General features: G+C 60.1%; 1 protein-coding gene across 1 annotated transcript; it reads right to left on the reverse strand.

Annotated features, from left to right (window-relative positions):
- Positions 1-3,551: 3,551 nt before the first annotated feature.
- DLX4 (distal-less homeobox 4) lies at positions 3,552-6,096 on the reverse strand. Its single transcript, XM_050327981.1, has 3 exons — positions 5,820-6,096; positions 4,589-4,782; positions 3,552-3,803 (listed from the first exon to the last, which is right to left on the reverse strand). The coding sequence occupies exons 1-3, from the start codon at positions 6,094-6,096 to the stop codon at positions 3,552-3,554; spliced, it is 723 nt and encodes a 240-aa protein (XP_050183938.1).
- Between the last annotated feature and the right edge of the window lie 5,719 nt (positions 6,097-11,815).

Raw genomic sequence — 11,815 nt, forward strand, 5'->3', positions numbered from 1 at the left:
TGTTGCCCATGGACAGACTCTAATCCTGCTCCCTTCCAGCACTGCCTGGGAACTGGGGTCCCCTGGCAGCCCTCACACCACAGGGATGGGCACTGGGAAGGCACTGAGCTCCTGTAGTCCCCAGATTCCCCCTGTCCAACTCCTCTGTCCCATCCTCAGAGCCTTTCCCAGAGGGTCCCTGGGACTGGGGGTGCCCAGGGAGTGCAGGACTCTTTGGCACCTGCCTGAGCAAGGTCCCCCTGGGCTGCCTGTCCCCTTTCCCTCTTCTCTCATCCCCATCTCCAACACTCCAAGGGGGTCTCCACCAGAATCACCTCCAGCTCTTCCAGCTCAGAGGTGGCCAAGACCCCCAGAGCTCTCCGGAAGGGGCTGTGGGATCCAGACATCCCTCCCTGGGGCCAAGCTTGGCATCCTGGCACATTCCCAAGACCAGGATGGGGTCTGGGAGCCAGAGGCAGGATTCCCAGAGGGATGGGGATATCACTCCATCACCTCATTCCTCCCAGCATCCCACTCCTCCCCTGGCACAGGGATAGAATGACCACCCCTTGTTATTCCAGATATCCCGGTTATCCCCGGATGGGATGGAGTGCAGCACTGGGATGGTGATGCTGTGACACTGGGGACACCCACCCCCTCCAAGGGGATTTTTCCAGTGGCCATGGGCAGGGTGGGAGCTCAGCTGTGCTTTGCAGCCCTGGTGGGCCAGAGATGGGGGGTGACAGTGCCCATGTGCCCCCGGCATCGCCCACAAGCCCCAGCACAGCCCTCCCAGAGCGGCACGTGGGTCCTGCCCGGTTACAACACATCCCTTCCAGCCTCTTGCATCACCCAGTGCCAGCACAGGGAGCGGGGGCAGCCACCCGCCCACGACCCAGCCTGGCATCCACCGTGGCTCTGTGCCCATCCCAGCTCTTGGCTAACCCAGAGTGACGCTGGAGTCACAGCATCGCCGCCAGCCAGGGCTCCACTGCTGCTGTTGGCCCCTGGAAAACAGGACAGGAGTGCTCCTGGAGGGCCTCGGGGTGTCTCTTCTCCCTGGGTGTCCCCATCCATGTCCCATCACCCTCCCTGGGCTGGGGATGGGGAGGTGACATCAAGCGCCCCCACGGCCCAGACCTGATTTCCAGGCTGTGTGGGTGGAGGAAGGAACAGGCCCAGGGACATCCTGGTCCCCACCAGAGCGAGATGTCTTGGCCTCTCCTGTGTCCCCGCCAGGGACACTTTTGGCTGGTGGAGAAGGGTGACAACCATGGTCAGCAATACCAGGCTGGCTGTGCTGCCCTTCTCCTGGGTGTAGAGGGAAACTGGGTCCCCATCCAGCTGGGAAAAGGCAGAACAGGCCCCAAAACCCTTCCTGAGGGCACAGACACCCATTCATGTCCCCATCCCAGCAGGACCTGGGATGGCAGCAGGGACCTGATTCCCAACTGTGCCCAAGGGATTTCCCTACATCCAGGGGTGTCCTAACCAGGCTTCCCCCCTTTCCAGGGCAGTGGGGGGTGGACTGTGGCTTTCCCATGGGTGTGAGTGGCTGCTGGGATCCCCCTGGGGGTCCGAGGGCCAGCTGGGCCTTGGAGCTGAGGCTGTTGCCTCCTTCCCTCCCTCCTTCCCTCCTTCCCTCCCACTGCAAGACAGGACCTGTGAGCGGCTCTGGCTGCAGGTCCTTGGCAGCACATCCGTCGGGAACGCCAAGCAGGCGCCACGGCCTCTGCCTCCTGCTTCCCCCATCCCGAGGGATCCTTCCCTCCTGGCACAGCTGGCTCTGCAGGTCACCCCAAATCTGCAGGGCTGGGATGTGCCCAGCACGCGGCTCCTCCAGGGCAGCATCCCAAGCCTCCCTATCCAGATAGGACCACCAGCCCCTTTCCATGGCTGTAATTCCCAAAGGAAAGCCCCCCTTCAAGCCCCAAGCCCCTGTTCAGGGTAAATCCCACCCAAGGAGTTGGGTTATCCCAGTTTCTGGATGGGAAATTCTCCTATTTTCTGGTGTTGCTGCAAACCAGATCCATCTCCTTCCCTAAAGTCTCAGTGGGGTGGGTGGGCTCCACCACTCTGGGAAAATCCCACTGGGAGCATCATCCACCATGCACTTGGTCTTGGATCACAGTCAGAGCTAGCCACAGTGTCCCCAGGGTGCTGGGGACATCACCCACATGGCATCACTGGACACAACTGGGGACAACCATCCTGTGGGATCACTGCCAGCACTCAAAACCTCTTGGCTGAGGGATACACCCTGGCAGGGTGGCAGAGAATCATGTCTAGCCCTGTATATGCCAGCAGGGACTTGGGGGTCCCCAGTGCCACCAGCCCCAGACATGCCATTCCCAGTTATCAATCCCGACTCCTCAGGTGGGAGTCAAATGTTGGGAATGACTCCGGCCCTGTGTGATGCTGAAGGCACAAAACAAACAGAGTTCCTAAAATGTGGTCCCCATGGTGGGAAAGGATCCTTGGAGCAGGGAAATTGCCGAGTGGGAATATCTGGAGGGAGGGTCACTGTATGTTTGTGTTCAGTGGGGAATCAGCAGGGGGAGCCCCAGTGGGGGTCCAACCCCACCATGGGTGACAAACATTGAGCAGGATGGGGAAAAGTGGGAAATAATGGCATGGGACAAGTCGAAAATCACAAGAATGTACTTTCCAGCCGGGTTCTGGCCTCTGGAAGCACAAAGGTAGGAGAGGAGAGGTTACCCACTGCCAAACCTGCAGCGGGAAATTACCCCCTGCTCCCAAAAACTGTCACTCCCAGGGCCAGGCGTCCACGGGACTGCGGGGGACACAGTGCAGGAACCCCTGGCCTGTGTCCTCCCACCCTCCTGCTCCCACCCCTATTAAAGGAGACATCTCCAACAGCTCCAAATTGCCAAAATTACCCAGAGTAGGCGGCAAGAAGCCCCTCACAGGCTCCCGGCCCCACAATTATGGTAATTGCAGCTCCATTCAGGGGAGTGCAAACAGCAGTAGGTCCTGCAAAGACTGGGGGGGGGGGGACGGACACACACACACAGCCCCAGCCCTCTGGTCCAGCACTCCCAGCTCCTCTCGGCTGTTTTTCCAGGAGTTTTGGAAGTGGAGACCCCCTGAGGAGTAGGATGGAAGTGTCTCCCCCAGACAAGGAATGCTCTGAAAGCAGTGGTGGGTGAAGAGGAGCAGAACCAACCAGAGTTCAGTCTGCTTATGAAGGAGGGCACTTACAATAACGAACAGTGTTTATAAATAAAGCCAGGCTGGGGGGGTCCAGGGACTCCCCAGCCCCTTTTGGGGTCCCCCTGCCCCCTGTCCATGAATGGGGGGACCCAGGGTTGCAGCTGGAGGCCTAGTCCTGTCCCATGGGGATGGGCGCTCCAAGGTGCTGTGTCACTTCGGACCAGAGAGCAGGTGGTCTACAGGCTCCTCCTGTCACCTTCCTCCTCCTCTTCCTCCTTCTCCACTCGCTGGGATCTCCCAGGCCTTCGCTGGGCTTCCCAGTCCTTCAGGGAGTGGCAGCAGAGCATTCCCCTCACTGTCCCTTCCTGGATCCAGCAGGTGCTGGAGCGGTGGCACCGTCACATCATGGGGGTCCGGGGGATGGCATCCTGTGGGTGTGGCTGGTACCATGCTCCAAAGCTGTTGATGTAGCTGCTGGGGGCCAGGGGGGGCCCTTTTCCTGGTACGGGGATATCCCAGAGCGGGGGGATATTGGGGGAACAGGGGGAGAGGGAGGGGGTGGTGTGGAGATGCTCCCCGTCGGGCACGCTTGAGCCCTGCTTCATGATCTTCTTGTACTTGGAGCGCTTGTTCTGGAACCAGATCTTCACCTGGGGGAGGAGAGAGAGAGGTATGAGACAGGAGGATGTGGACAACAACCCCTCTAAGCCCCCAGCACCAACGACAGTCCCTCTGCGGGGTCCCCGTGTGTACCATCTCTATGAGATAAGTTGGACTTGGAGCTCAGCTCTATGAGCCACTCAGGGCAGCCGATGAAGAATGTGGGAAGAGGCACAGGGAGCCCAGACAGAACGAGAACGAGGCAGAAATCCCCATGTCCTCCCCTCTGTGTCTCAGGTTGTGGCACCCACCAGCCCAGCCGGGCTCCGGGTACTGGGGCTGGGCTGGGCTACACCCGCTGTGCTGGGGTGGTGGCCCCGCTCATTCCTCCCCGCGGTCCCCCCCGCGCTGCCGGCAGGTTCCCACTTGTCTCCTCTTCCCCGGCTTTATGAGCTCGCTTCGCCCCTGGCTCCGGGCTGCACCGCTGCCGCCTGCCTGTCTCTCCCCATTGCCTTCAAAAACCCACTTGCCCCGTCCCACGGCCCGGGGCCGCCCAGCGCCGGGCACGGCCGGGCCGGCAGCCAGGCTCCGGGGCTGGGAAAGTCCCGGTGCCGCTGGGAGGTGCGAGTAGGGGCGCCCCAAACCCGAGCCCTGCGGGCCCACCGGCGCCAGCTCCCCCGCCACGGCACGGCCCAGCTTGGCACGGCTCCAGATGCGCCCCGGCGGCGGGACGTGGCCTGGATCTGGAGTCACTCCGGAGCACGTGGCACATCCCGATGGCCATGACCACCCCCAGTGTCCCTGGGTGTCCTGTCACCCCTCACCCGTGCTGTACCTGGGTCTGGGTGAGCCCCAGCTGTGCAGCCAGCTCGGCGCGCTCCGGCAGTGCCAGGTACTGGGTCTGCTGGAAGCGCTGGTTGAGCGCCTGGAGCTGGAGGCTGGAGTAGATGGTCCGTGGCTTCCGCAGCTTCTTCCCCTTCCCACTGATGCGCAGCTCCCCATTGGGCACAGCCAGGATCTTCTCATGCTCTTGGGCTGGGACAGGAGACAGAGTTAAGCCAACACATTGGTTAAAAAAACACCCCTAATCCCCCAAACCATCCCCCCAAAAACCATCACTGTTTGGAGCATGAGTAAGGGGGAACCTACTTTGGCTTTGCTGCTTGTTCAAGTCTCAGGGAAAGACAAAGGGACAGAGGAGGAGGAAGGGAGGAATAGTATTATTCATCCACTATCACTATTCAAGTCCAAAAGCACGTGGGACACAGGCCCCTCTGCCCTGCAGTCAGCCTGGGAGGGAAAGGCAAGGTCCCCCGGAGGGATGGAGGGGGCTACAGGAGGGACTCCCCTGCCCTGGGGGTTCTCGCTGTGGGCACACTGGTGGTCCCTGGCTCAGCAGCACACGGAGGGTGTGGGTGAGCTCCGGGCATGGTGTCGAGCATGTCTGTGCACCCAGGTACCACAGCCACGGCTCCCCAACAGCTGATGGGGGGCCAATAGGGCCCGAGGGGGCTCAGCCAGGCTCGGGACCCCTCCATGGGGCAGCCCAGAGGCTGCTCCTCTACAGGGTGGCTCAGCTTGCAGGTTTCTGCATCAGCTTTTTGGGAAAACAGTGGGGAAAAATGATGAAACGGAGCAGTCACCTGAGATGAGAGTGTAGTTGTGATGGGGAGAGGGGAGGATCTGCCCGGCCTGGGGGAGGCACAGGCTGCAGGGTGTGGGCAAGTGGGGGCTCAGGGTGCAGGTTATGCGCAGTTGGGGGTCTCTGGTTGGAGGATATGGGTAGTGGGGGGCTAATGATCCCCATGCTCGGGACTCCTTGAAGCCATGGGTCTCTGGCGTGTCAGGGCCCTCTTAGGAGAGAGAGGACATCACCCCCGGGCCCCGCGGACCCCCCCCGCAGACCCCCGCGCCGTGCGCAGCCCCGCACCGCTGCTGTCCCGATGGGGCAGCGCAGCCCCGGAGCGCTTCCGACGGCTTCGTCCTGGCGTAGCCCCGTCGCTCCCCGCCAGGTGGGTGCCCGGGATGGGGGGTTCGCAGCGCCGAGCCTCCCGCGCCCCCCTTACCTGTGTCCTGTATCCTGGCGCCGGGGGTCGGGGGGTGCGGGGCGCCGGGGGGCGGGTAGGGTAGGTAGGGACCCCCGTGGGGCGGCGGGGGGGCTCCCCCGGGGTACGGATAATGCCCAGGTCGGCCGTAGGAAGCGAAAGGCGGCGGGTCGTGCTGGGGGTGCCCGGCGGGGGGGAGACCGTGCAGCGGGTAGTGCTGGGGGGGACCGAGCTCCAGGAAGGCGGCTTTGGAGGGGTCGGACCCCAGCAGGCTCTCGGTCACGGAACTCATGGTCATGGTGCGGGCTGGGCCGGGGCGGGCAGCCCCCGCAGCCCCCGCAGCCCCCGCAGCGCCGAGTCGAGCCCCCGTCGACCCCCGACGGGCTCCGCGCTGCCGCGGCCCCGCTCCCGGGGATGCCCTGAAAGCCCCGCCCCGCCCCTCCCCCGTGTGACGTCACGCCCCGGGGCACCCCCTTCACCCCGTGCCCACCCCCCCGGCAGTGCAGCCCCTCGTGTGTGTGTGACTCCCTTCGAGGTTCCCCACCACCACCTGTGCCAATACAACCTCTCCCCGGGGCTGGGGGGGCACCCTGACCCCCCACCATGTCCTGGCGGAGCCTCCGCGGGGGTGGGGGGCTGACCCACGTGCAGTGTGGTCTGTGTTTGGGGGGTAACCCCTTCTCAAGGACCCCCCAAACCTCAGGGGCGAAGGGGAGAACGGTGATCCCCTATATACACACTACCCTGGGGGGTTCGTCCCCCCGAGGGGTCGTGGGGCAGCCCTGGTGGCACATCCCACTCAGGGGGCAGCTGAGGCCGCTTAGATCATCCATGAGGGACAGACGGATACGGGAAGGTCGGATACACCGGCGCACCTCCCATCCCTGCGCTCAGGGAGGCTTGCGGGAGGGCACGCAGAGTGCCAGACGGGGGTGGGACCCCCCGAGCCATCCCCCGACAGACGGGAGGCCCCTTCCCGGCGTCGGCAGGACCCGGTCCCCGCGGGGCTCCGCTCCCGTGGCGGGTGACAACCTGCCCGGCCACTCCCTCCCTGACCCCGGCGGGTGCGTGGAGCCCGGGGGGACCTCCCAGCCTCCACCCTGCCTGCCAACCAGGGCACAACGGGGGGCAACCCCCCACCGTCTGGGGCCGGGGGCTGCTGTCACCACCTTTGGGGACAGCCAGCGGGTGCTGGGGGTGGAATTCGCACGGGCTGGGGTCTGTGAGCTGCACCGCGAGGTCTGGGGACGCTGCGGTGGCACCTCGGGGAAGGCAGCGGGGTGCCGGTACCGAGCCGGGCCGTGACCACAAGGGTTGTCTCTGCTGCCACCCCTGACGCGGGGTTTGCCCGGGAGGAGCAGCCCCGAGGGAGCAGTGACAGGAGGCCGGGGGTGCTGGCAGGGAGGGTCCCCCGTCCCCACCCTCCCATTAGACCATCTTCAAAACATGTTTCCATCTGGCCATCGGGCCTGAGTCACCCCGAACTGGGGCCAGCAGCTCTGATATAAATAGCTAAGCTCCTGAGTAACCCCGGGACATGCGGGGACCGTGTCCTGCCCCAGGCTCTCAGTGCAACCCTTCCCCTCGCCTGTTGCAGCTGGTGGCTTCTCTCCCCATGCCCACCTCCCCAAACCTCCCCTCGTGGCACCATTTCCAGCACAGTCAGACACCCCTTAGTGCTGTAGTCCCCATGTCCCTCCATCCCAGCACGGAGCTGTGTCTCTGGGATGATCCTCATGGATGACACAGACCCAAAATTCAAGAGGAGTCTTAAATTAGGGCACAGGGAGAAACCATGCTGCCACCTCTGTGGGGCCCACCAAACTCCAGGGACCAATGTGGAAAATCCCCCAACCCCACCCAGGCAAGTGTGGGGGCGAAGCAGCAAATGGAGAAGCACAAGGAGAAATCCAGATGTTTCCAGCCCTGCCCAGGCCAGCTGAGGCATCTCCAGGGAGCCCGGCCTGGCCGGCACCGAGGGCTAGTACCAAAGAAAACCTCCAGCGATCTGCTTTTATCCCGCTCCTCACTTTCCCTGTCCGGGTGACTCAGCTCCCACCAGCTCTGGGGACGGGTGCCGGCTTGCTGGGATGAGCTCCCGGCAGCTCCGCTCCCACCGGGGCTCCTCACCCTGGAGCTGAGGGTGGGAGGGGGATGCTGGGACTGGGGACTGTGTCCCCCTCCACCACAGAGGCTGCCCGGGGGGGCAGGGAGGCTCCCAGGGCTGGATCCAGTGGGACCCAGCCCCCCTTCCAAGATCCCTGTGCTCTCTGCTGCGAAGTGGATGTGATAAATACCCATAATTAAATATAAGTGCCCCAAAATGTCTTTCCCAAAGCAGAGGGGCCCTGTGCTGGCTACTGGTGGAAGGATGGTGTCCCCATGGGGGTTTTGGGACCCTCTGGCAGAGGCGGGGGGACCCTTGGAGTCAAATCCCCTCCTGGGGCAAGCAGTCACAGCTCTGTTTCATTTGGGATGACAAGGAGGGACCCCCACCCACCCCATCCCACCATGACTGGGGGCTGCAGGGAGACAGGGTCCCCCCACTTGGAGGTCTCCAAGTGGGACACATGGCATGGGATGGCCCAGGGCGAGCATCGAGGCAGTGGTGACACCATCCTCCTCCTCCTCCTTCCTGGTGCCAATCTCCCCCCCATCCTGTGCTAAGGGGACACCCCATCTCCAAGCCCACCTTGGGTGGGCACGGGGACAGCACCACCTGCTCCGCATTCCCTTGGGAATGTGGGACCAGCCTTCAGGATGTACAAAACTCTGGGGACTGGTTTTGGGGCGAGGGAGGTCCCAGCCTGGGGCAGGAGCCGGTGCCCCCCAGGGATACGGGCACAGGGCACAACCGGGTCAGGTCCCAGACCCCCTGGCTGTGTCGACTGGGGCCAGCAGAGACAGGACGGGCTGTTTTAGCAGAGTCTGGGGTTTGAGGGGGGACCTGCTGCCAAAGCAAATACATCTAGTCAACTCACATTAAATTAAAAAAATAAATCAAGGCCATGCTCAGAGCCAATTCAAAGTCTCGGGCTCGGGGCTGGAAGGTGCTGGCACATGCCAAACCCCATGCGGTGGCAGGGAATACGCTGGGACATGCGGGATCCACGGCGCTGCTGCCCGTCACCTGCCCACGGACCGTTCCGCCGGTGGGCGCCAGGATGTGGATTCCCTGGATTGACCTGAGCAAAGCCCAGGCGATGGAGACTTCGGATTTTCTCCCTTTCCGTCTACCGAGGCTGATGAAAGCAGGAAGGATTAAAGGGGTGCAGGGAAGGGTGTGTGGGGCGGGGAGGTGGTGTGAGGGGGGAGGACAGGAAAGCATGTGCCAGGTAACAAACCTACAAGATGCACCGAGATAAAGGGAGATCCCAACAGCTGTAATTAGGCACTGCAGATAGAGCGGCGCGGGGAAAGCCTGAAGCCAAGTACAGGAATTCTGGGTTAATGGCAGCCCAAGGAGAAGTTAATAACAAGCCGAACAAAGTGGGAGCAGACAGCCTGGCGTCTGCCCTCCCACACGCCACCGCTGCCACACTAACGAACAACCGCGCTATCTCCAGCCCGGGAACAATCCCGGGGGAGCGCGGGGAGACGGGGTGCCGGCACGAGCTGGGCTCCACTGTGGTGCCCTGGGCACCACCCCCAGCTTCTTTGGCACGTTGGCAGCGGTAAAATCCATCCCGGGGGAAACAGGAGGATGAGGGGAGCATCCTCTGGGAAGGGGCCAGAGATCCAACAGAGGATAATAGAGATCATAATGGGACACCTCATGTCCCAGGGGCTGGTCCTGCCCCAGAGGGACACAGGATTTGTGCCCTGGATGGTATCAGACACCCCCAAAAGCACCCAGGACCTGTTCCCCTCATGGAATGAGGGACTCATGACCTGAAGGCACAGGGGTGGCCCAGAGGACACACCAAGACAGGAGGTGACAGTGACACAGCAGTGTCTGCGACTTGGCTTCCACAGGGTAGTTTCAGAGGGACACAGGGGAAGAGAAAGTCAGGTTCATGTTTTTCCCCCCTTTTACCTTTGCAGAACTCCAACAGTTCCAGGAGGGATTTGAAAGGGGTTTGCTGTAAAAGGATGCTCCGAAAATGGCTCACCCCAGAGGTCGGAGTCTCAGTGACCAGCCTGGATGGGCTTGGGAGGGCACCAAGCCCGATTGCCACACAGGGCTTGGAGGGGGATTTTCCTGATTTCCAGCACCCAAAGACTCTGTAGTGGGCCTGGTGCCATCAAAGTCACCATTCAGGGGAGTGTAAATCAGCATTTTCCCAACACCACGGCCATGGTCAGAGGCACTGTGACATCCCAGATCTGTACCCTGCTCCATCCACGCTCTGAGTTGAGATAAAACCATAGGGATGTGAACAAAATCCTTAAAACAAACCATGATTCCCCCCATCCCCCACCTCGTCCCCCCTCAATAAAGCAAATATTTTGGGTTTAGAACTCAAAAATATTTTCAAGGATGTAGATCTGGGTTTGATTTTCACAGGGACTGTCAGCGGGAAATCAAAGGAATCAAAGGACCCTGATGGAAATCAGCAGTGAATATTGTCCCCTGGATTTCCACCCCTTCAGCCCTTGGTCCCTGTTGAGAGGGATGAATGAGGGAGAGGGGAGAATTCCCCAATTCCTGTTTGGAAAGGAGCAAAACCGGCGCCAGCTTTGCTACCCCATAAACGCAGAGGTGACCATTTACTCCAGTATCCCAAGCTATTCCCGAGGGCCAGCCCCGAGAGGGTCTATTCCCATCCCAGCTATTCTTTGGTGAGTTTATTAAGTGCCTGGGATTAATTGTGGGAGCAATTTTCTGCTGTCTGAATTCCCCCTGTCACTGTTTCCTCCCCTCGTGCCCTGGTGTGTGAAGCCAGTTTGGGGGATAATTATGCCCCATCTGGAAACCTTTGGGGAAGGTGTGAACCTGCAAGGCAGAAATATGACATATTTAATCAATTATTCCATTCATTAGTCCCAGCCTCAGCACCTTGCCCTGCTACTTTGACAAGAGAACCAGTTAAAGAGGCTTTTTAACCTTCATTTGCTTCCCATCTCCCTTAATGCCGAGAGCTGGAGAGGCTGGAAAGGAGCTGAACCCTCTGCTATCCCTTCAATGGTCACTCAAGCCGTGCCCCAATCAGTAAAAGCAACTTGTCTGCTAATGCCAACCCCAAAAAAGTCCTTTGGGATGCTCCAAAAAGTATAAAAAGTGGTTATATTTAAGTTTTGTTCGGTTCTCGTGGAATTCCATCGCTTGGGCTTTGGTTGGAATGTCACTTCTCTTCTCCCACTTGATGCTCTTCCCCCCCTGCCCCTTCCCTGCCTCTGCTGCCTTTGCTGGAATGATGGAAAATCACTTCTTTATGGATGGAAGAGATAAAAAAGATAACTTGAATTTTTTGGCTTTTAACTGAACATTAAACAATCATAGAATCAAGGAATGGTTTGGGTCAGAAGGGACCTTAAGGATCATCTCTTCCATCCACACGGACACCTTAACGCTATCCCAGGTCGATCCAAGCCCTGTCGAATCCAGCCTTGCACATTTTCAGGGATGGGAAATGGGAAATATTAGTCCATGTTTGTTTTTTTTTTAAGATAACTTGAATTTATTGAGCATTAAATTAACAAAACTATTGCCTTGGATTGAGTTCTTTTTTCCAGTGACAGTTTGGAGGTAGATTTTCCCCTCAGGGGGAGCCTCACAAGCCCAATTAAGACCTGGCCCAGGTTTTCTACACATTTCCAGGGGACTATTCCTTGCATAAATGGCCTTTTCCTTTCCCTCTTCATTTGGGAAGCTGCTATTTCCCTTTAGTGAGACCCATTAAGGGTTTAACAACACGATGGGAAGGGTGAGATGCTGCCTTTAAACCAAGGAAACCCTGAGCCTGGCAGGGAATTCGACCCAATAAATCCCATTAATTTGCTCCTGCACAATCATCTTGCAGGCAACGGAGAAACTTCATAAACTTTGGGAATAGGACTCAGATGGGAAGCACCTT

Source organism: Myiozetetes cayanensis, unplaced genomic scaffold (genome assembly GCF_022539395.1).
Source record: "Myiozetetes cayanensis isolate MyiCay16 unplaced genomic scaffold, myiCay2020 scf35, whole genome shotgun sequence".
Taxonomy (NCBI): domain Eukaryota; kingdom Metazoa; phylum Chordata; class Aves; order Passeriformes; family Tyrannidae; genus Myiozetetes; species Myiozetetes cayanensis.